The following is a 27945-nucleotide window of genomic DNA, read 5'->3' on the forward strand; positions in this document are numbered from 1 at the left end:
GTCGATAGCAAAACAGCTTTAACCAGTAGCATTAATGGCATACTTGCATTAGAATAATCGCGCAATTTTCCAAACTCATCTTCTCCACTCTTCCTCGGCCCATCGATCCGTGCTAGCACCCCAGCTCTGCTGTGTCCTTACAGTCTACCAAAGAGAGAAGGCACAGCAAAACTTTGTTTCTCCATGCAGAAGAATATAAGTTATGATGTGGGGTACATCCTGTGGTTCTAGATCTGTTTCAAAACTTTCGGTATTGCAATGAGTAGAGAGGAAGACCTTCAATATTCAGCATTAACTCGCTCCATCAATATGAACAGAAGGAATTGCACTCTGCAAAGCACAGATGGCTCTGGTTTCGCAGGATATTAATTTACATATTCTTACAGACTGTGGTTTTAGCAGCGACAGCAGCCATGGTCTACTTGATAGTCTTCTGACATCACTAACTACTTTTGCACCGTAACCATGTCCGTGGACTAGTGGTTGATCCATCCGGTAAACCAAGGACAATCATGGAGCAAAACCAAGCAAAGCATAACTAAACTCATAAAAGAACTTGGCCATGAAAAGCAGAAAAGCAGGAAGAAGAAAAAGAGAGAAGAAATCTCTATATTTCAGCAGCAAAAAGAATTTTACAGCGTTTTGCTAGTTGTGAAGAGGATTCGGACCAGTATGAATCCTTCTCTTCTCTTGCCCAAACAACGTCTCGGCATCTCCAGGGTCACCGCTGCTGCTTGTCTCGAGAGACGGTGCTGGAGAAGGAGCCAAGTGCACGAGAACTTCCTTCTTCAACCTGACAGCACCGGATTTGCTTGTACACAGAAGCATCAGAAGGACCCAAAAACAAAAGACCACATTCTTCCTCCTCAGTAAAAGGCGGACCATCCTAAACAGGCAGGCTTTCTCCTCTAGGTCTCTTTCTCGGCAAGACAAGAAAGTGGGGGTTGAAAAGAGAGGCAAACGCTCACAAAGGTTAAAAAAACTCCAAACTTTGATGTGCATCGTCTTCTACATCCCCAAAACTTTACTGGGCTTCATCAAAACTAATAGATACTACGGCCAGTCCCAAAAAACAAGCGAGAGAGAGAGAGAGAGAGAGAGAGAGAGAGAGAGAGAGAGAGAGAAGGAGAGGAGAAGAGAGGACAGGAAAGGAAGATTCTGAATCTTCTGATATTTGGCCGGGCTAGTTTATACCTCAGTTGGAACCTGAAGTTTGATTCTTCGAACTTTCTTCTCTCCTTTCTTTTTTCTCCTTGGCTTTTGTTTTCACCTTGGTGTTTGACTTGTGAATGTATTGTTATATTGGTCTCATCGCTTTTCTCTCATTTCCATGCTTCTTCCTTTTTTTAATCTCGAGTAGAATTATTATTTGCTGCATGGCAGCTCTGCATTGAGATTCTGGCAGTTTGGAGACAGTGACGAGGAAGAAAGTTTGGTGAGAGAGAGAGAGAGAATTTTTAAAAGAAAATTTTCTATCTAGTGGCCAATCTCTTGCCATAATTCCAAAAACAAGAATTGGTTTTGAAATTTTGTGGCACCATCGGTCAAGTTTTGTCACATTCGGAATTCTACTGTTCATTGTTCCCCCACTACATTCTCCTTTTGAAAATTTAGTATACAGTGAGTTGAGAATTGTTCATTTTAGTGATTACTAGAGAAATGAGTAACCCTTGCGGTCAGATGTTAACCTGAGTTTATAATATGCATGGCAACTAAGATACGTCCTTGTTTGTTAGTCGTCAGAACGCTCTGCCCAATATGAAGAAACTGAAAAGAGCGAGGCTTTTTATTGAAATGAAGGCAACAGCTTGAGCCCTTAAAGAAATTCGTTTCTCCTTAACTTTTTGCAATTAAAAAGAAAGAAAACAATCGGAATTGGGAGGGGCAGACACAGAGGGTGCAGCGAGAGGCAGAAGGGAAGAAGCTTTAATTTTTTCATGACGGCATCGTTTCCCGACACCGCCCCGCGTCCTCATCCAGAGGTGTTAGTTGGCTCGCAGTAAATGTAGCCGTTGTCTGCGCGATCTTCAAAGTCCTCTCTCGTTCCCTGTCCTGCTGCTGCTTCTGCACTTCACACACCGAGAGAGATAGATCTAGAGAGTGAGAGCGACAGAGAGCTCCCTCATTCTTCTAATTGCAGATCTGCCAACAGATTTGTTCTTGACAAAAACTTCCGCTCAAGTTTTGGTGGGTCTGCTTACGCGTGTTTTTGTGTCTCTGATCTAGCGAACTGTAATCTGTTGGTGCTAAACTTTTCATCGATCTATCTTAAGAATAAACTCACCCTGTTGTGTAAACGAAAGGAAGTAATAAACAAAATAAAGAAGTATTGGAAGTTGTGGAAGATCTCGTGCGAGCAATCACGTGGGTCTTGAACGCGACCACATCAAAAGTTTCACTTCGTTGACCCACGATTCCCTCCCTCTAAATACTAATTCTCACTCCTTAAACGGCAGGCAGTACATAGATATAATGGTCTAGCTTTTTTACTTTTTTCTCTCTCTCAATATTTCACTTCCCTTTGCCTCTCTTTTTTTTTTTCTTTTTCTTTTTGACAACGGTTTTTTCCACCCTGAACCTAGTGAACCTTACAGAAATTTAAAAAACTAAATGAAAATGTGAACATTTAGTGTCTAGACAATAGTTTGTGAGGCAAAGAAATATAAGACTATTTATTTCAAAAGTTTTACTAAGTTCGATCGGCATCTATTTTTGAAGAATTCAGGCCTACCCCTGTAATTGTTAAGGGAGGAAGGAAAGGGGACAGGTTCGAGATTTAGATATGAAGTAAAGATGATAATTCATGCATTTTTGAAACAGATGATCTAAGATTCTTGTTAAGGATCACGGTTCTGTAATCTTTAGGATGTAGAATCTTAAGAGATCTGAACAGCCCAATATGTTGGACTGAAACCAGTTGCTGGTTATCAGATTTGGCTCTGTAATGGAATCACGATGTACGTTGGAAGCCTTCATCCAAAGACCTGCTGAAAAGAACGATGCACAATCGTGTTGCAAGCGATTTGGCGCAGCTGGTTTTGGGTTTTGAGAAAACGATGGCCCAAAGATGCTGCGCCTATATGGAAGCTTCATCATCGAAAAGGGGTAACCACGCTTCATCGAAACGATTGCCAACTGCATTAATATACTAATCTTCGGACATTCGCTTCTGCAGTTCCGCTTAAATAATTAGTGCTCTATACATCTTGCTTGCTGGTAACCATGGAGAGAAATGGCTGAACTAGAATTTCATCCCATTAAAAACTGACCATGCAGGCATGATGCATGCTACGATGGACGTCGAAAATGGATAAGCAGTGGATGGACCTGTCCTGAAAGTGCAAGTGCCAGGAACTGACCACTTCATCACAATTAGGCTGTGATGGCTCTATCAGTTGACAAGAAATAAACATTGAGCAGCAACAAAAAACATTCCTAGTTATATAGAAGTTTCAAACCGACAAATGACTCTTGAAGTCTTGAAACAGTTTTTAGTTCTTGAGAAACGAAAATGGTTAACTTAAAACCGACCTGAAACATCATCATGTCAAATAAAAACAGTATTAAATCAAACAATATTTTGCTTATGTACAAGAGCAACCTTAAATGGTAACGCACTAATATATACACACACACACACACACACACACACACACATATGTAGTACTTGTCAATTCCTTATTTCAAGGGCGGGGCAGCCAGAACGAGGCACCAAACTGCTTCACTGGTTCACCTACACAGTCCCCTCTACGTCTGCCAAGGGAAGCCATGATGGTGATGAAAGACGATGCAGAGATGCAGGATGGACATTAGTTTCCCCATTAATGGTGGTAGGAAGACTGGCTTGTTTTATGGTGCCCAAAAGTAGGGCCTGTGCCCAAGTCCTTGGACTCGATCTGCTTCCGTCCTGATTTCTATATATATATTTTTTGGCATGTGATATGTCAACCTCAGAGGAGACACTGGAAAACCAATAGCTAGACCATATGATCAGATATATAAGCCCATGTGTTGCTACATATTGCACGAGTTGGTAACGATTTTTTCTGCAGTCAGGCGGCTTCATGAATGCAAAGAGGTAAACCTCTAGCAGAAGAGCAGTATATATGTGTGCATACACGGATGGCTTAGTTCATTCATGATGCTTAGCCCCTTACAGTACTGTTGCCGGATCCAACGCAGCCAAAATTAAGACAAACTTCATTTACCCTAATTAAAGCACGCATGTTGATTATGGTTTTCTTTTACACGACATATTTTGGTGCTTTTAATGTATTGAGATGATGTATGCATTAAAATTGTACTTGTTAAATAAATTACTTACATCTCATTGATAAACTTGTTTTGTCTATTTGATCACTTGAGAAAATGACATAAGGACAGTGAAAATGGCGTACTCCCAACAAGAGACATAAAGAGATTAAGCACCGCATTCCGTTGCTTTTTTGGGCAGCGAGATTATGGTTGATCGGCATTAGAAATTAAGTTCATCATGACTTAACTCATCTGAATTAGCTTTACACTTCTCGAGGTTTGAGTTTCGATTGGAGGAAACTAAATTAGTTGTTACTCTGATTAATTACTAGTCGAATTTGAGTTTGTTTGATTGATCCAACTAATGAGAATCGGATTGTTAGGCACATTGGCATGATTAGACTCTTCCTAAAATACATTTGATATGTAGGCTATGAAGTACATCATTCATAATGGCCTGCAATAGTGAACCCTCGTGCTACTCTTAAATGTACTTAAATAAGCTGAACCCAGTGATGGGGACAAGCTGTTGATCCTTTGCTCGTCTTGTCTTATATAGAACGTCATCCATTGTTATCACTTGCAGAAGGTGAAGTACTTGTGCTTTATCCAAGAGGTGGAAACATCAAAGTAAGCGTATGAAAGCCATCTCGACAGTGAAACCCTAGAATTCTGATCATAAGGGGAAAAAGACAAAAATTAAAACAGGAATCTGCTTATTTAATCCTTCAGACTCTGGGATCTCTTGGGCTTTTCATTGTTAGTTTAATGGTTGCTGTTAGATGTTCTTTGAGGGATCGTACTGATCGAACTGTGGCTCATTTTAACTAAATGTTTCTGGAAACCGGAGAAATAGGTCTCTCTCTCTCTCTCTCTCTCTCTCTCTCTCTCTCTCTATCTAGGGACCCCTCTGTGTAGCCTTTCTTGGAGACCCACACAAGAGTGTCCTAATATCGATCAGGAGCAGTTCAGTACCTATCTTTTACTTCAGTACTCGACATTAAATAGTTGTTGTTTTCATAAAAATCCATATATTCTGCATTTTATATAACTCCCACTAGCCTGCTAGCCATGGTTAAAATGACAAATGGATGAAATCCTCCCGCCATATATCTTTAGTTGAGTCAAATTACGGCCACCCGATGCAATGCATGAGATAGATGTGATTAACCAAACCACGCAATAGAAACTGTGAGAAGCCAAAGGATTTTTCCATCCAAATTTGGATGGAGAAATCCACAAATCTTATATATATGCAACCTCCCAATCGAAGAAATCATTTAAATGGTCCCCCAAATATTGCATGTTCACTTTACAGCAAAACTCTTGAAGTATTTCTACATTCCACAAAGAATATGCTTTCTCAAAAATGCATGGCAGCATATAAATTTACAGTGGAATTATTCTCTCGTGTCCCTTTCTTGTGGAGCCCAATTTCATCATTGCAATGCAGGAGGCAAGTTTCATATTTAGGTGATTATTTATGGGGACGGGCTGTATGCATTTATGGGAAGTCATTTTACAAGGCCATACGGTCACGTGAATTGCCATCAAGTGTTGGCAACATGTTGATAGTCAAGTAAGTTTTGGATCATATATAAAGATTAGTGGCGCCACATTTGAGTCCAAGCAGATTAGGTGGTCCTCGGCAGCACGATCAACAGAATAAGGTAGGATCCATGTTTATACTTGGTATATTTGTCTCAGAGGATATATATATATATATATATATATATATATATATATATATATATATATATATATATATATATATATAGTTGGTTTTTTCCCTTTGGTTTAATGTAAACAGGTATATTTGTTTGAGAGGATATTATTTTCCATTTGTTTTTCTCTTTCTCTCTTCTCTCTCTCTTTTTTTTATGTAAACGTTTAGGATTGGGATTGGCTATACATTTAGCTTTGAAGCTCAATAGATGCATCACTTGGTAAACGAAGTAGAATCTGATTGATAAGCAGATGCAAGTCCAGTTTTATATATGCAACTGAACCTCAGTTCATTGCAACCCAATCCGACAGCATGCAATCAAAGATACTATAATCTAAAATTGCATTTAGTTGATATTAGCGTTTGAGTTTGGCATTGCCTAAATTTAAATTGAGAGGTGAACCTGCCTCTAATTGCCGTTTTTATAAATGCTGAAATTTATCGGCTAGCACTGCACGGTTGGTTTTTGAATGCTTTTTGCATGGTTTTGAATGAGTAGAAAGAATATTTCTTCCTACCGTACCGACTAGTTGAAAGCAACACCCTCACCCTTCCTCCCATCTCCCCAGCATTGTTTTTGGTGTCTTTGGATGACACCGTCATTATACTTCAACTTGCATATTTGTGTCATCTTTTTGCAACACGACAAGTTGATTTCATCCGAGCTCAAAAATAATACTCACTATACATCAGCTCCTACCTCTTCTTAGTATTGGTTCTTAAAAAGAAACTCATTATAACTGATAAAAATAAAAAGGTAAAAAAAAAGTTTTAAAGCATAAATAATACGTACAAAATTACAAAAAAAAAACACTTAATGTTTGGGCAAATAACAAATCACTTCTCAATTAACAAAAGTTAACAAATAGGAACTCAACTTTTTAGAGAAATGATCAAAGAGTGACCTACTGACAAAGAACATTAAAATTTTGATATGAAATGACAAAAGTACCTCTCCTAAAGCTGCACTACTTCTCCTTTTACCAATAAATTAAACATCTATATATCTATGTTTTTTTCTTTAGGAATGGTACTTTTGCTATTTTCTGCTCACATTTAATGTTTTCCATTTAATAGGTGACTCTTTGAGAATTTCTCTTAAAACTTAGGTGCATGCTTATTAGTTTTAAACGTTGACCATGACTAATTATTTAAACAAATTATAGACAATTTTTAATAATCTTTTCGCAATAATTAGCTTTTCAAACTTAGAAGAATCATTGGAGGAGCACCATAACTATAAGAAAACGACTGAGCTAGCTAGATATGCCAGCACAAAAGTGGAACAATAATGGAAGGTAAAATGACCTACCTGGCTTTATCAGCCCCTTGGTACGACTGACATCCACCAGTGCGCCCAGTACCGACTCACATCATGAACCTCCAAGGCTCGGTTCTGGTCCATTTGCTCAACAAGCAACAAAACACTAGGTTCATCACAACATAACACTTTTCAAAACCACTTTAACAAAAAAGACATTTGTTCTTAGTTTTTCTCATTTTGTTCGGCATTTCTTAAGACTTTTGTTACTTTCATTTGACTAGTCGGCCCTAGTGAAGAGCCTTTCTGTCTAAGACTCCAACGACAAAAATGCTTAAGCATGTGGACATGCCAGAACAAACAAAGAGTCGATTCAAGACCTGCCTTCTTACAGAGCAGATCAAGCATATCAACTGCGACTGATATGGAATCATGTGCCTTACGATTTACTTGACACAGCTTTTGGAAGCCAGTCCATTCCATATTGTAACTTTGTAACTGCAGTTCGTAAAGCCCATCGACCCGGTACTTGTTGTCTGAACTAGATATCATCTATGCTAGCCAACGTCCTGCTGAAGATGACTTGAAGGCAATCTCTACGTAGCTTTAGAAACCAATGTGGCTATGTGCTCATCTTCACACCTAAAACTTATTAGATTGCCAATAAAACGGCTGCTGGCAGATAGGTTCCCTACCCTTTTATTTCGAAGAACAAAAACATATTAGATTGATGGCCCTCAAAAAAACAACATAGCTTTGTACTTACCTTCCCGCCTGAAGCAAATGTGAGATTGCTTGTAGGCATCAGCAGAAGAGGGGATATCTTCTAAGCGCATCAAATTTGAATGGGAACATGCCTCGTTTAACCCACCAAATGAAAGAACTTGAAGCCAACCACTTCGTGCCGCCCTAGACAACAAGGCACAATTCGATGAACAGACAACCTCTGCTAAGGTATTGATGCCTAACATGCTCGTAGCCATTCGATGTAATCATCATCGCTTCTGAAATTGTAGCCAATTCTCTAATTCATGAAACCCATCTTTTTGAGTGTGTGTGTGTGTGTGTGTGTGTGTGTGAGAGAGAGAGAGAGAGAGAGAGAGAGAGAGAGAACTATTAGTTAGGAGACACAAGACTATAGTAGAGATACTTTGGTTGTAAAAGTTGAATAGTTTTCCTATAGATCAGATTCACTAAAAAAGCCATGTGCTTTAGGCAGTTTTAATAGATAAGTGTTTCTCGTAATAAATCAAAATCCCTACAAGAATACAATTAATCAAGGACTAAAAAGAAATTCGTCGCTTTCAAAACTTAAAGAAACTAAGATATTCAGCAGGTAAAGGTCACGAGCAACTGAGTTAGAGTAGTGGTTTAGGATGAAGGGCGACCTTTGATGGCGCTTTTTTGACACCACCCATTGGACTATGTGAAGGAGATAGGAAGGCGCAAGCAACTAGGTTGGATGGACATAAAAGAAAGCTACTTTGATCACAACCATAATGTGAGAGGGTCCAGCAGTGAATGAATACAAATCTACATTGTCGCCTCTAGGAGATTCTACAAGGGCCCTTTGCAAGGTGAATGCATGAATCTAATGGCTGTCAAATTAGAGCAACACAAGAGATTCATGCACATCGGAGAGTGCACTTATTAGTAAGTATATTTTCCACTTAACTAAAGGTTTGTTCCTCATTAGGACAAAGAATAAGTAGACTTTCACTGTAGAATGCAAAATTTTTCTGGGCATGTGCAGGTGGGATGCTCCTCACTATATGATGTTACCTACTACCTAGGGATGAGGAAGAGTATCGAGAAAATTCATCAAATTCCTATTTAGATTCAGCTTCCAACTCTTTGTGCTAAATTGTGGTTGATGGATTTGTTTTCATGGGTGGTCGAACTTTTTGGGCTGCAGTTGCTGAAAACACACCACCAAGCTTGAGGAGACTGTAGAACTCTAAACCCTAAACCCTAAACCTCGATTTTAGTTGGCGTTTCCGTTGTCACATGTTTCAAGATCAAAAGGTTAAAACTTAACTTTTAGTGAATGCTAAAATTATTTAAGCAGTTTATATGAATCAAATTAATTGGAGATATATTCTGTGGCATTTGCATCGGTTCCTAAGTTGAATAAAGATAATTAAGAACCTCAAGTAGGAGAATGGCATGCCAGCATGTGGTAACTAGTTGACTTTGTTGGTATTCAATGTTTACTGCTTGTGGGTTGTAGCCTTGCGGAAGCCTTACTTTGTTTGTGTTCATGACTTGTTAACAACTAATCAATTAACTAGTTGTCTATGAGTAACAGAAGTAATATTGTATAAGAAATGTGTTTCATGACTTTTACATTAACAAAACATCTTTGTGTGAGAGGCTCAAGCAACATCCAAGTGATATAAATGGCTTGTAGTTGGGGACTGAAATTGTATAAGAAGGCTATCTGGAAGATCAATCATTGGGTGAAAGGGTGTGGGAATGCAATGCAATTCTATGATTGAATAAGCATAGTTGGCATAGAATCAAAATGACATTAATTTTTTTTAGCTTACTAGACTGCATGGGCCTAATAATTGATTGATGGAGATGCCCTTGACCATACTCTACGTTCTTTCTAAGAGTGTTTCAAACCATAATACTTTAATGGTGGAATGAATGGGGTGATTCTTCACTGGATCATAGCCCTGAATTAGTGAGATTTCCAAAAGGATGGCAATTACTATAGGAAATATAATATGATGACGAATATTTTTTTTTATATTGGATAATCAGATGTTGGATATAACTACACTATGTTTCTTTTAGAAAAAGCATAATATTCTTAGGATATGTGTATTAAAAGCACAATGTTTTCCTATCAAGCACCTTCTATGGGCCGTGGCATAAAATGAAATGAGTACAGCCCTCTTGGTAGTGTCAGAGCCAGAAAAAAAAAAAAAATCTAAAGGGGCACTCATTCACAGATTTCTATTTCCAAAAAGGCAATATGTACACGACACAATAACTATTTGAAAATTTTAATGCAAAATAAAGAAATATTGAAGGGCTAGTGCGGGCAAGTGACCACACCAGCATATGTGTCCCCGCCTCTGCCCTTCTTAGGGACTTGACGAAACTTAATTGACATCTATGGCATATTATTTTAATGAATGACAGGGAGAATATACAGCCCTCGAAAAGATGGATCTTTCATCACACGATTGGCTGGACAAGGTTAGGGCAGTGCACTTGAGCAACGATTTTGGAGCAAATTGAGTCAAGTTCAAACAAAATAAACCCATTTTGCTCTCATGAGTGTGGCAAGGCACCGATTACAATTTGAAGCTCTAAGACTCTGTTGAATCTCCTCTTATAAGGAGTGGGGACGTCGGGACAAAATGTGGTTTCCTCCTTGAATTGGATTTCTGCTTGTGCTCTCCCCTCGTTTTTGTTATTGGAGCTTGTGAATTTTGTGCAGTTTCTTTGTTATTTTTGTTTCATTCCTGACGCCTGAGGACCCCAATTCTTTGTTTTTGTCTACTCTGTTCTTTTTCAATAAATCCCCGGGCAGGTGTTTTCCTGGAAGCTCTGAAAGCCCTAAGCTAGGAATTCATTCGTTAATTGCCAATTACGCGCGCCCATTTTGAAACTGTAAGAATGAAACCTCTCCATAGCATTGGCATTTTTCGAAGTGTTTAGGCTTGTAGGCCAAATCTTCAAAGAACGGGCCGTGTCGCTTGAAGCCCGGCGGTTTCGAGAACCAGGAATCATGTTTGGATGACCGTAGTTCGTCCGTCCTAGAACCCGACCGCTTTGGGAGGCTCAACGCCCACGCTAGTTAAACAAGAACTTTGCCCACGAAGTCGCTCAAGGAGTCCACAGAGAACACGTTGCTGGAGGGGGCGAGAGAGGGAGAGGATGGGCGTCCGGGGCAATCTCACTGATGAGCACCTTCGATCCTTCCATTCACAAGGTTCTCTCTCTCTCTGTCTCTCTGTCTCTCTCTCTCTCTCTGTCTCTCTCTCTCTGCATCCCTCTCTCACTGTCTTCCGGGCGTTCAGGCTTCCTTGTGGTGGAGTCCTTCTGTGGCCCCGAAGAGATCGACGCCATGATGGGTAGGATGAATCACCTCCTCGAAAACTTCGACTGTTCGAGCACCTCCATCTTTTCCACCAGAAACCAGGTATATATGCAATCAAAACAGAACTATCTTCTGTGTTTTATGCTGGTTGCGCGATGGAGATATGCTCCACCAAGAAAGGACAACTAAAAAGGCCTTTTCTGACCCATCAAACATCTCCTAAAGGTGGAGCCTGCCTTTACTTTTCTGGAAATATGGGATAAGTTTGCTTGTTGAATCGGACCTTTTGTACGGTATCCCTACTTGTCCAGGTCCTGTTCTTTTGGACAAGTGGCATTCTTCTTGCTAAATGCTTGTTTCCTTGCAGAGAGAATGGTTATTGTTCTTAATATATGCATGACGTTGCTGTTGTTGCTCTTTTTTTTTTTTTTGGTATGCAGAAACAGTCGTCTGATGATTACTTCTACGAGAGTGCTGACAAAATTTCCTTTTTCTTTGAAGGTATTACATATCTCCTTGAGTGCGCACATCTTTTGTTCTTTGCTTACTTTCCTGCTTCCTTGCTTCCAGGGGTCCATGGTAGTGCAGTTGCTAATTTCATGATTGGGTACAAACTGAGTACGAAAATTGCTTGTATTTGGCATCACGAAGCAAAGCGTGACTCGTTAGTCTACCTCCTTTTGATGCCATCGTTTTCAATATATTGTGCTTAGATAATCTACCTTCTAAACATTGGTTTCGCAAATTACGGACGGAAGTGTGATCCTTCTTATAGCTTTACCTGTTGACAAGCTCCATAGAAGAATAAGCCTCATCTCGCCAAAATATTTGTTATTTTATTCCATTACAGAAGTGGATAGTGTGTTTTAGGGACATGTCACAGGTACGTATATGTGTATATATGTAGTATCTAATATGGTTTATGATTGTTAGTTCCGATTAAGGGATACATGTGATATGAATGAAACAGAGCGATTAGATGGCATTTCAAGTAGCATTTGGTGCCAATTTGGGTGTTATTCTTCTTTGGATGAAAAAGTGACTGTGGGTGTTCAGCAAAATTTCACTTCCGAAACAACAAAACATGATTCATTGCGAAGCGGAGTTGACAACAATGCATGTAAGAAAATCTCCTAAGTCTACTGTTTTTCCAAGTACGCTATTTTGGTCTGCAAATTATTAGCCCATAATTGCTGCTATGTTGTTCAGAATGCTAGAAAGCCTGATGCTTTCCTCAATTTTACTTTGATTTAAACACCTTGTTTTGTTGGATTTAATCACACGTAAAGGCCCTGCAAAGAAAATTTAAGGTTTCAGGAGCATCATGAAGAGCTTTCTTTGAGCGATTGATTTAAGTAGCATGTATGGGCGCTCAATTGTATAACTCTGAGTTCTATAACTAATTTTTTCTTCATAAATTACATTATAAGTTAAATTTCTTTTCTTTTTCTTGAATCAGTTGGCTTACGTTTCCTGTATGTTCGGTCTGCAGAAAAGGCATTTGATGATAAAGGAATCTTAAAGCAGCCTAAACAGCTTTCAATAAACAAAGTTGGCCATGGTTGGTGCCATTTGGAGTTTGGGATTTGGGCTTTATGCTTGAGCAAAGAAGTACATTTTATTCTAAATTTCATTGACATGTGTCTCCCTGCTAACAAACCTTTTTAAAGTGTGACCTGTACGTCTTTGAAACTTACGTAATCTGTTAACTTGCATCATATACTGACATGATTCTTTTTGTTGGTTTTGTAGCTTTGCATGAAATTGATCCTGTGTTCTGCAAATTTTCCTGCTCTGAGAAGATTGCAGGTTTACTTTCCTCCTTAAGCTATAGGAGGCCAGTAATTATTCAGTCAATGTATATCTTTAAGGTAGTTAACATCCTTGCTTTTTACCTTTTGCTTGTATAATTTGTCTCTGTTTGTTGTGTATTTTGCTTATATTGAGGCTTACTCGCCTACCTGTTTCTGCACTGGAACTTAACCCTGCTTATGGTACATGGTTGGGGAAATAATTGTGCTTCTCATTGCTCATCAATCATCAGCATAAAACAAACTTTTTAAGTCAATGTCATAAGAATGCCTTTTGTGACAAATCGTAGAACTCAGCCAACCTTAAGTTCAAGAAAAATCTCTTTTGTCACCTTTCTGTATATAGTATTTTAGCATAAATGAGAGCACATTTGTAAATTACACTCAATATAGTATAATTACACCTGTGATACTAGTGTCAGGGATGCAATATAATGGTTTTCATACAAGTTCTGTTATACAAATGTAAAGTATGGTACAACATGATACCTTACGTACAACACTGGTTAATTCAAGGACTCAATTCTGTTATCATTAGTTGAGTGGGAGATGCAACACGGAATTCAAGAAATGCAGTTCACCACCACTAAAGCATTGGGAACATCTGTATCAAGAGTAGACACAAGGATGGGACAATTTAAATCCAGTTATGGAGGGGGAAGCTGAATGACCAATCAACAACTGGAAGTATAACAAGATTCTTGGTGGGAAAAAAGAAGCAAGAGCAACAAATGGGAAGGGTGACTGACATTAATCACCCTTCACACTTGCTTCATCTCATCACGTGAACCTATCTACCATTTTCAACAGCACAGCTTTGTGGAAAAAATATTTATAGGTCAGTTACCAGGGGGAGATGGGGTGGGAACTACCGAGTTGACTTTTGCTTGGAAATAGGTTTCCGGCAAGTAGTAAATGCAGCACCTAGTTGACTAAAAGCCTTAATCTTTAGCTTATTTCACTTTCGCTTGTAGGCAACACATCACAAGCATAATCTTGGTCTTCCTTCCTCACAACAACAAATGACAGAGGTAGAGCATAGAGCATGCGGACACGGCATTCGCCCTACTACCATTTGGGAAATCAAGGTGGGAGACTGCAAAACTCCCAGCGTCTTACAGACAATCGTGAACAACAATGCAAAGTTTGCAAACAGTCTTGGGCAACCTTCTGCCAAACATTCCCTAAATGATCGACTTGTTATTTACATGAAACTGTTAAATGGAAGGTAATGGACGGAGAATGAAGAGTTCCTTTGTGACCCCAAACAAATGCTCCCCCTTCACTACTTCCACGTCCTTTTTTTCCAAGTGGAAAAGCGAGTCAATTCTCATCTTCTTTGGCACCAGTCAACACACTCTCGACGTTGAGAGTCACATCCTTGGCTAGGTGTTTCTGTAATGTTCCAGTGGATTAATTACATTAGTGTCCACTTTTAGGATAAATTTCTTGTTTTCTTGCTTGACATGGTCATTTATTCAGAAACAGGGCTCCTGAGCCATGATCTCTTTATACCTTGTCTGTCCTTTTGCATTTTTTTTATTTCTCTGTTCTCTTTGCTGTTCCTCCACATTTCTCTTTTGAATTCTTTTTCAAGTGCTTGTTATTTTCTTATGCCATTATTAATTGCCAAGGTAAAAACTGGGAATGCTTCTGCTTCCTTTCTTATCTGAGTCTTCTTCCGTGATTGAGTTGAAATGCTCCTTCACTGGACTAACTTGCTTTGCCATTAATTGATTTGTTTGATTTAGAGTATGTTTTTTCAGATATGTCTCCTTAGAGCAAGCCTTTTGATTGCTTTGTTTTTATCCTGAACAAAATGAAGTTGAAAACTCTAGCGCTTTTATATCCTAAGGCTTTTATTTTCGCCAATGAACGATTTATATGACTACAATCTGCAGGATTACTGCTTCTAGATCATATTATTTAAGCAGACATGGTTCAGATGTTGTTCCTTCTAAATTTTTGAAATGTTGCATGTGCTTCTTTTCTTCACTCATTAATTACTGTATGCAATGTTATCACTGCCGTATCGTATCGTGTATCGGTCGGGCCGACCTATACGCCGTATCGTAACGTATCGTAAATGTATCGTAACGTATCGTAAAATTAATTTTTTAATTTGTAAAAAATATTAAAAATTTATAAAAAATAGAAAAAAAATCAGAAAAATTCTAAAAAAATCCGAAAAAACTAGTAAAAATCAGAAAAATTCAAGAAAAATGTATTTAAAGGAACGTTCATCATTCATGTATATGAAGTATGACCTGTGAGCTATGCATATGAACAAGACATTCCAAAATAAGAAATCAAACATTCAAAAAACAAAATAACATACTAAACAACCTAAGAGTATTCAATTACATCACAATTCATAAGTTCAGAAGTCAAAACTCAGAACATATTGACATAGTTTTCAAAACTCAAAACAAAAAGCATCGTCAATGGTGTTTAAAGCGAGAAATCCCTCCTGATATGATTTGCTTACAATAATTGCACTTAACTCTTAATCTATCTTTGGGATTCACCCTTGTACACCACTGCCATGCAGGATCCGACATTATATCTTCACAAAACAAGTAAAAACATACAAATAAATGTAGGAAATAAGAGAAATGAACGATTCAACGGCAAAAATGAGTTATTTTTTACCTTCTTGGTGTTAAAAACCAAAAAACCCTCTTTCTCCAAGCTTCCCACCGTCCCAAGACTCCCCACAACGAGAGAGAGAGGAGCGTCGGTTTGAGAATAAGAAGCAAAAAGGGGCCCGACGGCCCCTTTTTAAATTTTACTCCCGTATCATGCGATACGGAGGTGTATCGCACGTATCGTGCGATACGCCCACCGTATCGCACGATACGTACGATACGCGTACGATACGGACGCGTATCGTATTTAATAGGTGTAACGTATAGAAAACGTTGATACGAACGATACGTATCGTACGATACGCGTCCGTATCGTACGATACGGATAACATTGACTGTATGTTGAAAATGCATGATGATCTCTACGTTATGTTTTTTCAGCAACCTGGAATTGGCGGGGAAGTGGTACCTCACCAGGATAATTCATTTCTCTACACAGAACCTCCCTCATGCACTGGACTATGGTTGGCACTGGAGGATGCAACAATTGCTAATGGCTGCCTTTGGGCCATTCCTGGATCTCACAAGAGTACTTATACTCAATATTCATTATATGGCACTGGTATCCATGGGTTTTTGTCGATTCTCATGGAAGCTAACCACTTGTTTCAATTGGTTTCAGATGGCCTTGTGAGAAGGTTCATTAGAGATGATAATGGAGTCCACTTTGATCAACCATCACCTTCATATGATCGTCGTGATTTTGTGGCTCTGGAAGTGAAGGCTGGCTCATTGGTTGTCCTTCATGGTGACCTTGTGCATCAAAGGTTAGAAAGTTTGTTTCTTTGCAGAAAATTTTAGTATCAAACCCTAACTAAGCGTTTCTCTGTTTTCCCCACCTCCAAGTTTTGAAAACCAGTCTCCGAAATCAAGACACGCATACAGTGTGCACGCTGTGGAGACAGATGGCTGTTCTTGGGCAGCAGATAACTGGTAACCACCAATACAATCCGATCATGCCATACTAAATTGTGTCATTTGCTGTAGCTCATACTTGTTAAATGGTTCTTCGTCCAAAGTATCAATATCCTTTTTGATAAAATAATTAATATTAGCTGTTATAGTATGCATGCGTCCTTTTGATTTTTGGGGAATCCACGATGAAATGTTTCTCCATACTCTCTGTCACATGATGCTTTTTTGAACCTGGAAATATTGTTGAATAACGAACAAAATATATTGTGGTGGCTGAGTGGGTGATAAAAATGCTTTTTCTACTCGGCCAGATTTTCATTTCATGTTTTTTGGTGGTGCTGTCTGCTTGTATTTTTTTGAGCTGCTTCACTGAGTAACGCATACTGGTTTACAGTTTTAAAGGATAGACGTCTAATAACACAACACTTTCAGACCAAGTTTCTAAAAGTTAAAATGCATTTTTATTTTGCAAATGAGCAGATCTTTTGCATGTTTTCAAAGCTCTTACTTTCTGAATCTATGTGGGTACTAAATGATTGTTCTTTTGGATCTTCCAGGCTGAGGAAGAAAGCTGAACCAGAACCCCTTTATTCTTCTTAGTCATGCTATATGAACAGATTCAATGAGTCAACAGAGAACACCTGGAGGGTTGTGCCTGCATGTGTGTATGTGCCCGCACATACTCCTGCTTGAATTCTCTTTATGTTCTTAACCATTTGTTTGTGTTCGTATGCTGATAATCTCAGTAGCTATATATAGGAACTCAACTTTGGCAGAACGTTCTTCCAAATGTGTTTTTTGGAAATAATGCAAGTGGATGCTGAAAAATTGAGAAAAGCCACTTTAGAGCTTGACCGACCTGCGCGGCCCCTTGACCCAGTCGATCAAAGCATTGGACATGTTCTGTCCATGGTATCCAGATAGGTACAATGGCATTGAGCAGAGCTGGAATCCAATCTTTTGAGCTAAACCTCTTATGCACCTGGGCTGTCCCATTGCCATCTACAACCGCGCAAGAGGGTAGCTGGTCCATTCAGGTGCACCCAGGAAAGCAGTCGGCCATCGTGGACTTGTGTTCCCAAGGATCCCGGCTTACTGGATCTCGTGGCTGTGGTTATAATAGAAGATGAAAGTCACAGCTGTTCCTTCCAGGAATCATTTAAGCAAGCCCTTATTCTAACTGGCTAGGTATAATAATGATGTATACTTGCGCATTTATCTGTAGTCAATATTATCCATAAATAGCTTGATCGACCTATAAATGCAAGAACTTATGAATGACATAATCAGAAAGCATGAGTGTCTTGCAAGAAGCTGTAGGACATAGGACATGGATTTTTTTTCATAAAGCTGCTGTGGCGAAGCTAGAAATTTTAACTGACGGTAGTAGATTAGTAGCGGAGGGAGAATGTTGGTATTTTGAATTATATGTATTTGTATGTATAAATGTTGGTGAGGAGGTGTAAGATGAAGCTTGTCTATAAAACCCTGGTAACATGGATTGATTTGAGCTTGGATTATATAGCTAGCCAAGAATATATATGACACGCACGTTATAGAGTTTGCTTAATATATGGGAAATCTGGTATTGCTTACAAACTTATCATGTCCAATTCTTAAACCATGTCCTAAGCTATGTCACTTGAGTCCGGGGTGTGGGTGCGGACATTCCAAAAAATTAGGTGTGGTTTTATTATTATTATTTATTTTTAATTTATTATATATATAACAGAATAAGGATGTAAATTGTATTGCACATGAAAATATTTTGTAATATGACATTCTAATTGGGTTCGGGTTTGAATCGGTGCTGCATCCATGTCTAATGTGCACTCAACGCGATGCGGCTCAGGTGAGTTTGTAAAATAGAAGAGTTCGAGTGACTTAGGCCTTAAGATCTAAAACTTTTCATCCTAGGAGGGTTTGGTGGAACAGCTTGGGTTGGGGTCGATAAGTAGGCAGTCTCAATTCTAATATCAGGGGTGTCAACCGCCATGTGCTATAAAAGAAAAAAAGAAAAGGGTAGGAGCTTTGGCTCTCGACAATTAATTAAGAGCATGTTTGGTAGTTTTGGATCTTCTTGAATTTTAGATTCAAGTTGTTCACATTTTAATTGACCCTTGGATCTCTCCCTTTCTTTCTCTTGGCTATAAATCTACTCATTAGAGAATATAAAGGGTAATTAAATGTTAGAAAACCCAAGAAAAATACGGTAACAAAATTAAGGTGATAGTCCATTTCGAAGTATACATCTTTGTAAAAATTCTACTATCCACATTGCTCTTGGAGAAAAGTAAAGAAATGCGTCGCTATTCTTTGACCCGAATTGCGATTCTCTCTTCTGAAATCCATTATATATGAGATATTCTTCCAAACCGGCCAAAGCATTCCAAAGAATTGCCTAAACATAACGCCAAAAATATGCAATTAACAGCTATCAGTTAAGACAAGTCAATATTATGCATCTCGAATATGAAATAATTGCATGCCATGAAATTCTCAAATTTCTAATATGTTGAAAGAAGAAAGAGTGGAAAATAATATCAAAAAGTGTAAAATTTATGTTATTAGCTATGGAAAACGATGTAATTATCTGCATTATTCCTCGTGTTCTTTTATCTTCCACTCTCTGCAGATGGAACGGCGGTTTGTCATATCCATGGAGACAACTGATGCGCGCGAGGCAGCTGCTAGTAATTAAATTGTTACGTTCAGTTCGTACACTGTACTTCATAGACAATTATCAAATATCTTGAGAAGCCAATGATAAACTTGAAGGATCGTCTTTATCATATTCCCAAAACGTATATATTGGTGGAACAGTTTTCGAGTTCTTTTCCTAATGGTTTCTAGAATTGCTTCGGTTGCAGATTTTTGGCTATCGATTTCCAAGATATCGTCTTCCAAGATAAATTCAAGGCATATAAATTACCAAAGCTATCGATTTCCAAGATATCGTCTTCCAAGATAAATTCAAGGCATATAAATTACCAAAGCTGGTTATCTACGCTGTCCCTTTATATGAAATTTCAGGCGTCATTTTAATAATGACAAAAAATATCCATGATTGATATGAAAAAACTTTTTGATGAATAAGCAAAAAAAAAAAAAAAATTGTGGATTCGATGACGATAAAATTTGTTAATTCATATATACATTTTGTTATGACCAATATAATATTATTTGGTAGTTACGTTAGTGTTATCTTATACATCTGTATGTCATTTCTTAACTTATAAATATTTTATTATCACGTACTTATGTGTAGCATTATCTCATACATACATCTGTTCCTTATCTCTTTATCTCATAAATCTTTTGTTATCTCAAACACATTATTTTATACTTATTTCTTATTTTACGCCTATTTTTTTTATCTTATACACATGCATATGCAATATTTAAACATAAAATAAAATATGCATATTGATAGTAAGGTCCACATTAACATATGCTCATGGTGAAGCACATAGAACTTGCTCTCATAAATTACATCCAAAGTAGACATGGGGATTTTATTCTTTAAAATGTTCACAACATCACATAGAACTTGCTCTCATAAATTACATCCAAAGTAGACATGGGGATTTTATTCTTTAAAATGTTCACAACATCCAAATACTCACAACCTGCACAATATTTCATCCATAATTTGCAGCGTGCTTTCTCTAACTAGAAAAAGAGGCATGATCAAGACAAAGAAAGCGGAAGAACTAACTTCAGAACTTGAGCGACCTACGTGATTTCACTTGGCTTAATCGAAGTGTTGTTCCATGTGCGAGCAGAGTCTCTGGAGTACATACACTATATATTCAACTACAAAACCACCATACGAGCAAAGGCTCAGTCATTAGAAAACAAAACCTCGCAAACACGAACTGAGGAAAGGTGCACGCGCAAGCAAGCGCATGCCATGCGTGGGGCAGAATCCCAACCTTCGCCGAGAGGGAACAATATGTTGATGGCATGCACTCTTTTCGCTTTTGTTTTTTTTCTTCCTTTCTCCTTTTCCTTGCATTCCTACCATAAAAGCTTCCATTCCCTCTTTTCACCTTTTCATTGTTGTACCTCAAAACGCCCCACGCTCCATTGGATCATGGTGAAGATCGATCAAAAGTTGGGAAATCTTCTTCTAGTTTTCTTACTTAAAGCATTATATATATATATATATATATTGAGAATTGTGACTCTTACTTTTTAGAGTTATTTTGCCATCTGTTTAGAACTGTCCAATCTAACATAATGAATGAATGATTAAGAAAAAAAAACAAAAAGAAAAAAAAGAAATAGATGAAACTTTTTCTCCTTGTTTTTCTTTATATATGAAAACTAACATTGCCTACCACTATCAGTAGTAGTCTGATGGTGCAAATTTAGTTTTCATAATTTTAGAACTTCTTCATGTACATGTCAAACAAGAAAAAAACGTACTGCCCAATAATAATTCCAAAACGGATTGATGAAAGAACAGGATGGTTTTGCTAGAGATTCATCCCAAATTAGATATATGCTCCTATGGGTGTGAAGCAGAATAATCTACGGCGTAGACAGCTTTGTAATACTCCCGATCCTGTCCATCCTCCTGTCCCTGTGGCCATTGTTCTTCCTTGTAGTAAGGAATTTGCATCTCGAATTTTGAGTGTCCAAGTATTGCTTTAATTCACTGCTTCCCCATTGTACACACGTACTCGAGACTACTCGAGCATTATCTCGTACGAGCACAAGCGGAATAAATTCTTGACCTCTCTTTCTTTCCTCGAGAAATGAAAGGCTAAACAGCGGCAAGGATCGATCACACGCTGGTTGCAAATTAAACAGAAAAAGGAAAGGAGACAGAAGGCAGCTGTTGAATGAACTGTCTGCGTTGTTGAAATTTATTACCATGCACTGAACTCATTTCACGCGAGAAATACTACCTAAACATATATTTATAAAAGCTATCAAGAACAAAGATGAATATTTACAAAAGTTATTAAGAACAAAGATGAACAAGTGCATACTATTTATTTGGATGAGATAAATTTCTCCTTCAAATTCCTCCACCTAAGATTGGAATCGAGAGAGAGAGACAGAGAACAGGGAGGATCTTGGCGTATATGAATGTCAGCGGCATGAATGCCTTTGTGGTGTACAACATCCGTGCATTTAACAGTGGCGGACGATCTGCATAAATAAGTAAATAACTTTTCTGAAATCGCTCCCTCTAGTACGTACACTACTCCCCGCTCACGGCTCACACCAAACGCATAAACTCCGATTCGTCTTTTACTGCACCGTCGAACTCAAGGCTGGCCGTCGACTGACGTTGTTGTTCAGAAGAAGATCCAATTTCCCAAAAACCGGCCTCCTTCTTTTTTGCCTGCGAGGAATGGCATCCCTCCATCTCCCAAAGAAGAAGAAAACGAAAAGTACAATTGTACATGACGAGGGGGTTCAGTCATTTCTGACAATGTCAGGGCATGTGGACTAGAAGGTAATCCAGTAGTAAAAAAAGTAACCGGAAAATCGGAAAAAAAAAACCAGATCCTTAACTGCACTCAACTTTTTACCGTCCGGTTAAAAACAAAAAATTTGAAATTTCAACCAAACAGACCCTGGACGACAGCAAATGCGGCATGCTTCAGAGTTATCAATCAAATTTTCCGGTCGCCGTTGGTTTGGCCAGAGAAGGGGTGAAACATTCACATTCACCATGTAATATTTGCAGGTGAAGTTAACAACTACCTTTTGTCTTGCGCCATGTCGGTGTCACGGGAGCCAGTGCGTCTCAATGGGATCAGAACAAAACTGTTCCTTCTAAAACGTTGATAGGACATTTGAATGCAGTGAGAGACCAACGAATATTTTAGCTAAAAGTAAAGAAAGTTAGTATAAGGCCCCGCTGCATGCATGGAGTTGCAGGGTGAAAACTAAGGCTGCCGAGCCCACCCCAATTCCGATATCGACAATTCAACAAGGCATACGAGCCGTGACGTCCTGACGTCAACACATCTTGCATCTTTTCTACTGAATATTGTTTACAGTTGGCAGTTGGCTCACGGGACTCCAATCACAAGGGAGAAGGGAAAGCGCGAAAGAGAATCAAGCAGCCGCGAGTGTTTGTCACAGTGACACTCAAATTCCATAAGGAAAGAACGCACGGACATATTTATCCGCCGGAAAGTGCTCAATATTAAACGCTGTGTAGTTCAATTGTCTGAAAAAATATCAAATATTTTTCATTTCAGAAATCGTTCTTCCCCCTGCTTGAAGCTGGAAATTTTCCGGCCCGGATCCATTGGTGCTTGTTTCGTTCCCCTCCACGGTACAAAAAATGTAGGGAGGCTCGAACTTCAAGTGACTTCCTGTAGGATACCATAAGCTCCTAGTCCGTAGACTAGCATCTAGCCCCTCTTCAGATCACAGAACATACTTTGGATCGATTTACATTGCAAATGTAGTGTCACTTCAAAACCAAGTGGAACTTCCCTCTCTCCAAGATGATACAATCGCGCAGTGCTCTCTCTCTCTTATAACTTTGGTTCTGAAAGATTCTAAGAAATCGAGTTACTAAAATATGCAGTTATGCACACTGCTTAGTATTAGCTAGTGTGCTCTATCTCAACCTGTTCACCCAAAAAAATAAGGTGCCGTTCAACATGTATAACTTATTTACTCATAAATTAGTGTGCACAACGCAAGAGCTTATAGTAGATACTTATACACGAGGATATGTGGTTTCAATAAATGTTTAGGGTTCATGTGCTTAATTTTGTTTATACATAACTAAAACCATTATTTCTTAAAATTTGAGTAATTTTGTCTCTACGGTTTAGCTCTAGCAATGAAAGCAGTGTGTCTTGTACAGATTCTATTCCACTTTCCCGTTCCGACCGCGTCACTTCAAAATTCAATACTCGTCTATTAATGGAACTAACGTACGCGACTGCAGCAGGCTAAAATACCAAAAAATACGTTGGATTTGGATGTGATTCCAACGTCGCTTCCTCCTCGTCGAATTCAAGGTCAAATTTAAGTCTGCGTACCTCAAAAACTGTTCCCCATAAGCTATGAGCCATGGCGAGAGAGATGACGACGATGATGGACCGGCGGACGACACACCCAGAACGGTAAGTAAAAAGATGAGCATCTACATATATATTTCACATTAATGCACAAGTCGAGTAGACCTGAAAAAGCCTTCGGCATGTCATCCAAGTTGCTGAGGATCGTAAACGTGTGGTTGACCTAATCTCAATTCTACACATCCCTGTCTAGATTTAGGCACAGGTCCAACGAAAACAGAGATCAAATTCAATTCAGTGAGTCCTTAGTTCGCGTTAGGGATACTCAAATAATGAGCAGAAACCTTGCAGTCTTTTTTCTTAAAATTTACATATACACAGAAAAGGCGTTGAGAACGGAGAGGGTTCTTACATTACTATTGCCCCACAGTTTTAAGTGCTGTATAAATATAATAACATTGATGAATGGAAAACACAGGAAACGTAAGGATAACAGCTATGTAAACTGGTATTTAATGTCTAGATTTGATTATGTGTCCAGTCAAACTTAAGTCCATTAAGTTTTAAACTATAATAACGTATGATTGGTGCAATGGATTGCACAATCTTTCGAACTATTTATGGTTAGATGTTCCAGGTTCATATTCCATACAATTGGATTTGAGAAGAAACTGGTAAAAGGGAAAGATCTAGATTGCCAAATAAATGTAACCATGATATTGCTTGTTTACAGACGATTCAATCCTATCGGGTGCCAGATGTTGCCAGAATAAAATTTAAAAGAATTCGTAGCTAAAAAATACTCACTACATTGTCATTAGCTATGGTTTCTGTTTTTCTGAGGTTTAACTCCCAAGGGTCTTTTAAATTGTGTTTTTGATGGTTTAGCAGCTAAGGTCCTATAAACCAACACATGTAAAATAGCTTAATAAGTCAAACAATTAGCTGTTAATTTTAAAAAATTTAATTAGATGTTTTTTGTCAAATTAATGGAATGGTTCGTCTCGGAAGCACCAGTTTAGAAAGACCAAGAAGCCACCCATTAAAGCGAAAAAGAAAAAAAAAAAGCACTTCTCATTGTAAAAAACTAAAAACTCCAACGTCGCCCCATTGGCAGGGGAACACCCGCTTTGCGCGACGCTGGATCTCTTCACAGGTGGCTTAACCCGAGCAAGGTGAACTCTCGTAATGGCCATCATAGTTCTTGCAGAGTCTGATTTACGCTTTATTATCTGTTGATGGATGGAGGACAATGATTGTGCCCCCTGGCTCTAGAGTCTCAACTCCCTCCACAGTCTTCAACGCATGCATCAAACATGGCACGATCCTCGATGCTTCATGCACGCCTTATCGTGGCCTTTCCTCCATTAAAGCAACGGAAATCGGAGAAAATGCTCTTCGGGTGTCTGAGGAACAAGTTTCATATGAACTAATATTTGTGAGCGCGCATGCATTCAAATTGGAAGACGCTGCGGAGGATCTTGCAGTTTGCAGTAAGAGAGGCTCCTGGATTATTTCGATCACGAGACTTCTTCCTCTAACTGCCCTCCCGAAAACAAATCTAAATTAAGACAGAGTTCCGATCCAGTGTGTATAGTTTAACTACTAACTGGAGGAAATCATGAAACCGCAGTTATCTAGTTCATCCCTCTGTACCAACATGTACATTAGTTTTTACACTCTTGTTAGCGTCAAGACGAGATGGCCAAAGATTGTATACGTATAGGCGTGTAGCAGTTCGTGTTCGTCTTTTTTTCTAATTTTTTCCGTTCATCTCTTGTATCTGCCGCAAACAGATATAGATGTAGGTGCATGGGAGGTATATCTCCGGCGAGCCTCCGGCGTTTGGAAAATATAAGCTAAGCACAGACGCATACCGATTATGGAATACTGCCAGCATCATCACAGTCAAATAATACAGCGCAGTTTCTGATATTCGATGAATGCATTAGTAATTTTGAGAGACAGAGAAGTGGCGCTTGACGGTTAGTTCTTTAGCGGCAGGAATTGAAAGAACCGGCGCCCATGGCCACCGTGCTCCTCTTCCAAGAACATGGTGGTGAATGTGCCGTCGCTTTCAAAGCGACGCTGCTCCTGCCTTTCCTTGCGAGAGCATTTCAGAGGGGCGTCCGAGTCGCTGTGCAGAGGGAAGAGATCAAGCGTCTCTGTAAGTCGGGTGCCCATCCGACCACTAGTCTCTGCTGCCCCCTCGCCTGGTTGGGCACGGGCTCGGAGGGACGCTGCACTACTAGGTCCGGTCTGAAGGACAACACCATCTGGAGGGCAAAGCTGCGGCTGCTGCAACACTAATGAGGGGGACTGCACCCTCTCTGCTGCTGCGCTTATCGTCCTTCCGCACGCAGAATCGTGCTCCTGCTGCTGCTGCTGCCGCCGCTGGCGCTGCTGTTTGTGTAATTCTCCATCCCATCCGATCCATTTGTCCCCTTGGCTCTCCTGCCATTACAAAAACCAAAAACCGTCATGTTCCATTCCCCAAAAAGACCAACCCGGCCATCCCGACAAAAAGGAGAGATTGCAGGCTTTTCTTCTTTTCACCTACTCTCTCCATATATTTTGCCTTGGCGCCGTAAACGCTTTCCACCTCCTGTCGCTATCTCGTTTTCATTAATATCTCAACATTTGCTTTCATTCCAAGCGACAAACTTTTGCCATCATAAAACAATAATTTGCACAAAGATGGGAAATAAGAACCTACATTTGTCCTGTAAGTGGGTGCCCAACTCTTGGTCTTTTCTAACTCGCCCAACCACTCATCTGCCAACAACCAAGAACAAGAAAATCAAGAAGATAGATAGAACATAGACATAAACAAGAGACCGCCCTATTTTTATATGCATGATGAGTTGAAAAGATACATATTCGTGTTTGTAAATCTGTATCATCTACGAATGCGAGAACGCATGCATAAGAAGTGACATGGATGTGGTTCCACATACGTGGAGGGTCAAGATTCCTGTCAGGGTTGTCGATCTCGAGGACGAGTTCCAACGCCGCTGCTTCCGATCGCCTCCGACGCTTTTGCCGCTCCCGGGCTTTGTGATTCTGAAACCAATAGAAAACATTCTTCCCTTCTATCTTGCCAAACCTGCGGAGCTGTGCTGTGATGTATTGTATCTGTTCAGCTGTAGGCGTCCGAATGCCTCTCCTGTAAAGATCCTCCAGCCAACGCAGCTGCTCTGCAGTCGGACTCCATCTCGAACTCACCGTAGACTGTGGATCTGCGTCCTTCCTCCTCTGTTCTTTACCTGTTAGAGAACTTACACAGTTTAAGCTTAACAGTAAGAACCGGGACAATACCAGGAGCCACCAAGAAGCAAAAGTAAAAGAAGAAAGTCGAGTAAGAGGCAGAAGAGGACATACACATCAAGCCAAGGCCAGGAAGAGAAAAAGAAATGTACCGGTCGGGAAGAAGTTCAGTGGTAGAATATCCTTGGTTGTTGTTGTTGGTGTTGATGATAATGATGACGAAGAGGGATGAGAAGGATGGACGACATGGGAAGGCGGATACTGAGGTCGATGGATGAAAGGTCGAAGTCCTCTTGGGGTCTGGCAGGAATCGGGCGTGGTGTTAAAACTAGTAGCTGTGTCGCCACACTCCATCGTCCCCATCCTTGCGTAATTCTCACGTCGGTGAACGTTAGATGCTTGCTCGCTAGTCTGCCCGCGACACTGTGGATGCTTTATACTCGGAAGACGTCGGTGAAGATGTTGACTGAACACATTCTGTGATTATTTAAGTACGATGGATCCGTGTATATTCTCAAAACGAGAGATGGAGAGAGAAGTTGGGTGTGGGTCGTCTCTGGCCGGGGGAAGAGACAAAGGGAAAAGGGGAGCCGTGGCCCGTGGAATTCCGGGAATTATCGGTAGTCGAGGATTAAAAACGACGTGACGATGATGAGTGACATCATAAGGCTTGTCACCTTTGCTTCTTCCATTTCTTGGTTACTGCAAACTCGTGCCTTTTAGTGGACTCTCATCGTAAACTTTGGAGAAGTAGGTTTTTACGACGCCTTGCAGATCAGAGCAAGCAAATCGCTATGATGGTCGTCGTCTGGTCTACTTAATCTTGTTGTTAACTTACATAAAATTTTCAAATCCAAACAGTGTTTGTCATTAAGAGAAAGTAACAGATTTGATTTCAGCGAACTCTTTTCTGTAGAGCAGTGCAAGACCAAAGGCTCACTACTCACTAGCTTCTCCTTGTGACCTTATGATAACGCAGATATACTTAAAGATTTGTGGACA

At 39.5% G+C, this 27945-nt stretch overlaps 2 protein-coding genes across 7 annotated transcripts; one reads left to right on the plus strand and one right to left on the minus strand.

Annotated features, from left to right (window-relative positions):
• The first annotated feature begins 10556 nt into the window (after window positions 1–10556).
• LOC116259651 (phytanoyl-CoA dioxygenase) lies at window positions 10557–17886 on the plus strand. Of its 4 annotated transcripts, none has more exons than XR_007574124.1 (10): window positions 10577–11190; window positions 11279–11400; window positions 11739–11799; window positions 12791–12859; window positions 13051–13169; window positions 16139–16286; window positions 16380–16524; window positions 16604–16690; window positions 17230–17337; window positions 17432–17886. XR_007574124.1 is itself a non-coding variant. In XM_031637511.2 (9 exons), exons 1-9 carry the CDS (start codon window positions 11136–11138, stop codon window positions 17270–17272), a joined length of 849 nt encoding a protein of 282 aa, XP_031493371.1. In that variant the 5' UTR covers window positions 10578–11135; the 3' UTR covers window positions 17273–17886. The 4 variants fall into 4 exon arrangements, 2 of the variants coding, with proteins under 2 accessions (XP_031493372.1, XP_031493371.1); XR_007574123.1 differs by having other exon boundaries at window positions 10578–11190; window positions 17422–17886; XM_031637511.2 differs by having other exon boundaries at window positions 10578–11190; window positions 17230–17886.
• Window positions 17887–25575: 7689 nt separating this feature from the next.
• LOC116259588 (WUSCHEL-related homeobox 1-like) lies at window positions 25576–27391 on the minus strand. Of its 3 annotated transcripts, none has more exons than XM_050079240.1 (5): window positions 27096–27391; window positions 26634–26942; window positions 26393–26451; window positions 26237–26281; window positions 25576–26130 (listed from the first exon to the last, which is right to left on the minus strand). In XM_050079240.1, exons 1-5 carry the CDS (start codon window positions 27304–27306, stop codon window positions 25663–25665), a joined length of 1092 nt encoding a protein of 363 aa, XP_049935197.1. In that variant the 5' UTR covers window positions 27307–27391; the 3' UTR covers window positions 25576–25662. The 3 variants fall into 3 exon arrangements, with proteins under 3 accessions (XP_049935197.1, XP_031493304.1, XP_049935198.1); XM_050079241.1 differs by having other exon boundaries at window positions 25790–26130; window positions 26233–26281; XM_031637444.2 differs by lacking the exon at window positions 26237–26281.
• Between the last annotated feature and the right edge of the window lie 554 nt (window positions 27392–27945).

This window comes from Nymphaea colorata, chromosome 8 (genome assembly GCF_008831285.2).
Source record: "Nymphaea colorata isolate Beijing-Zhang1983 chromosome 8, ASM883128v2, whole genome shotgun sequence".
Lineage (NCBI taxonomy): Eukaryota > Viridiplantae > Streptophyta > Magnoliopsida > Nymphaeales > Nymphaeaceae > Nymphaea > Nymphaea colorata.

What these genes read in the sequence shown, in the direction of transcription:
- LOC116259651 (XM_031637511.2), top strand. Translation starts at nt 11,136, where the DNA reads ATGGGCGTCCGGGGCAATCTCACTGATGAGCACCTTCGATCCTTCCAT. An exon ending in AATAAACAAAGTTGGCCATG is followed by an intron (nt 12,860 to 13,050) that starts GTTGGTGCCATT and finishes TTGGTTTTGTAG; the next exon opens with CTTTGCATGAAATTGATCCT. An exon ending in AGTCAATGTATATCTTTAAG is followed by an intron (nt 13,170 to 16,138) that starts GTAGTTAACATC and finishes ATGTTTTTTCAG; the next exon opens with CAACCTGGAATTGGCGGGGA.
- LOC116259588 (XM_050079240.1), bottom strand. Translation starts at nt 27,306, where the DNA reads ATGGGGACGATGGAGTGTGGCGACACAGCTACTAGTTTTAACACCACG. An exon ending in CACCCACTTACAGGACAAAT is followed by an intron (nt 26,282 to 26,392) that starts GTAGGTTCTTAT and finishes AGATAGCGACAG; the next exon opens with GAGGTGGAAAGCGTTTACGG. An exon ending in AGGCAAAATATATGGAGAGA is followed by an intron (nt 26,131 to 26,236) that starts GTAGGTGAAAAG and finishes TTGTAATGGCAG; the next exon opens with GAGAGCCAAGGGGACAAATG.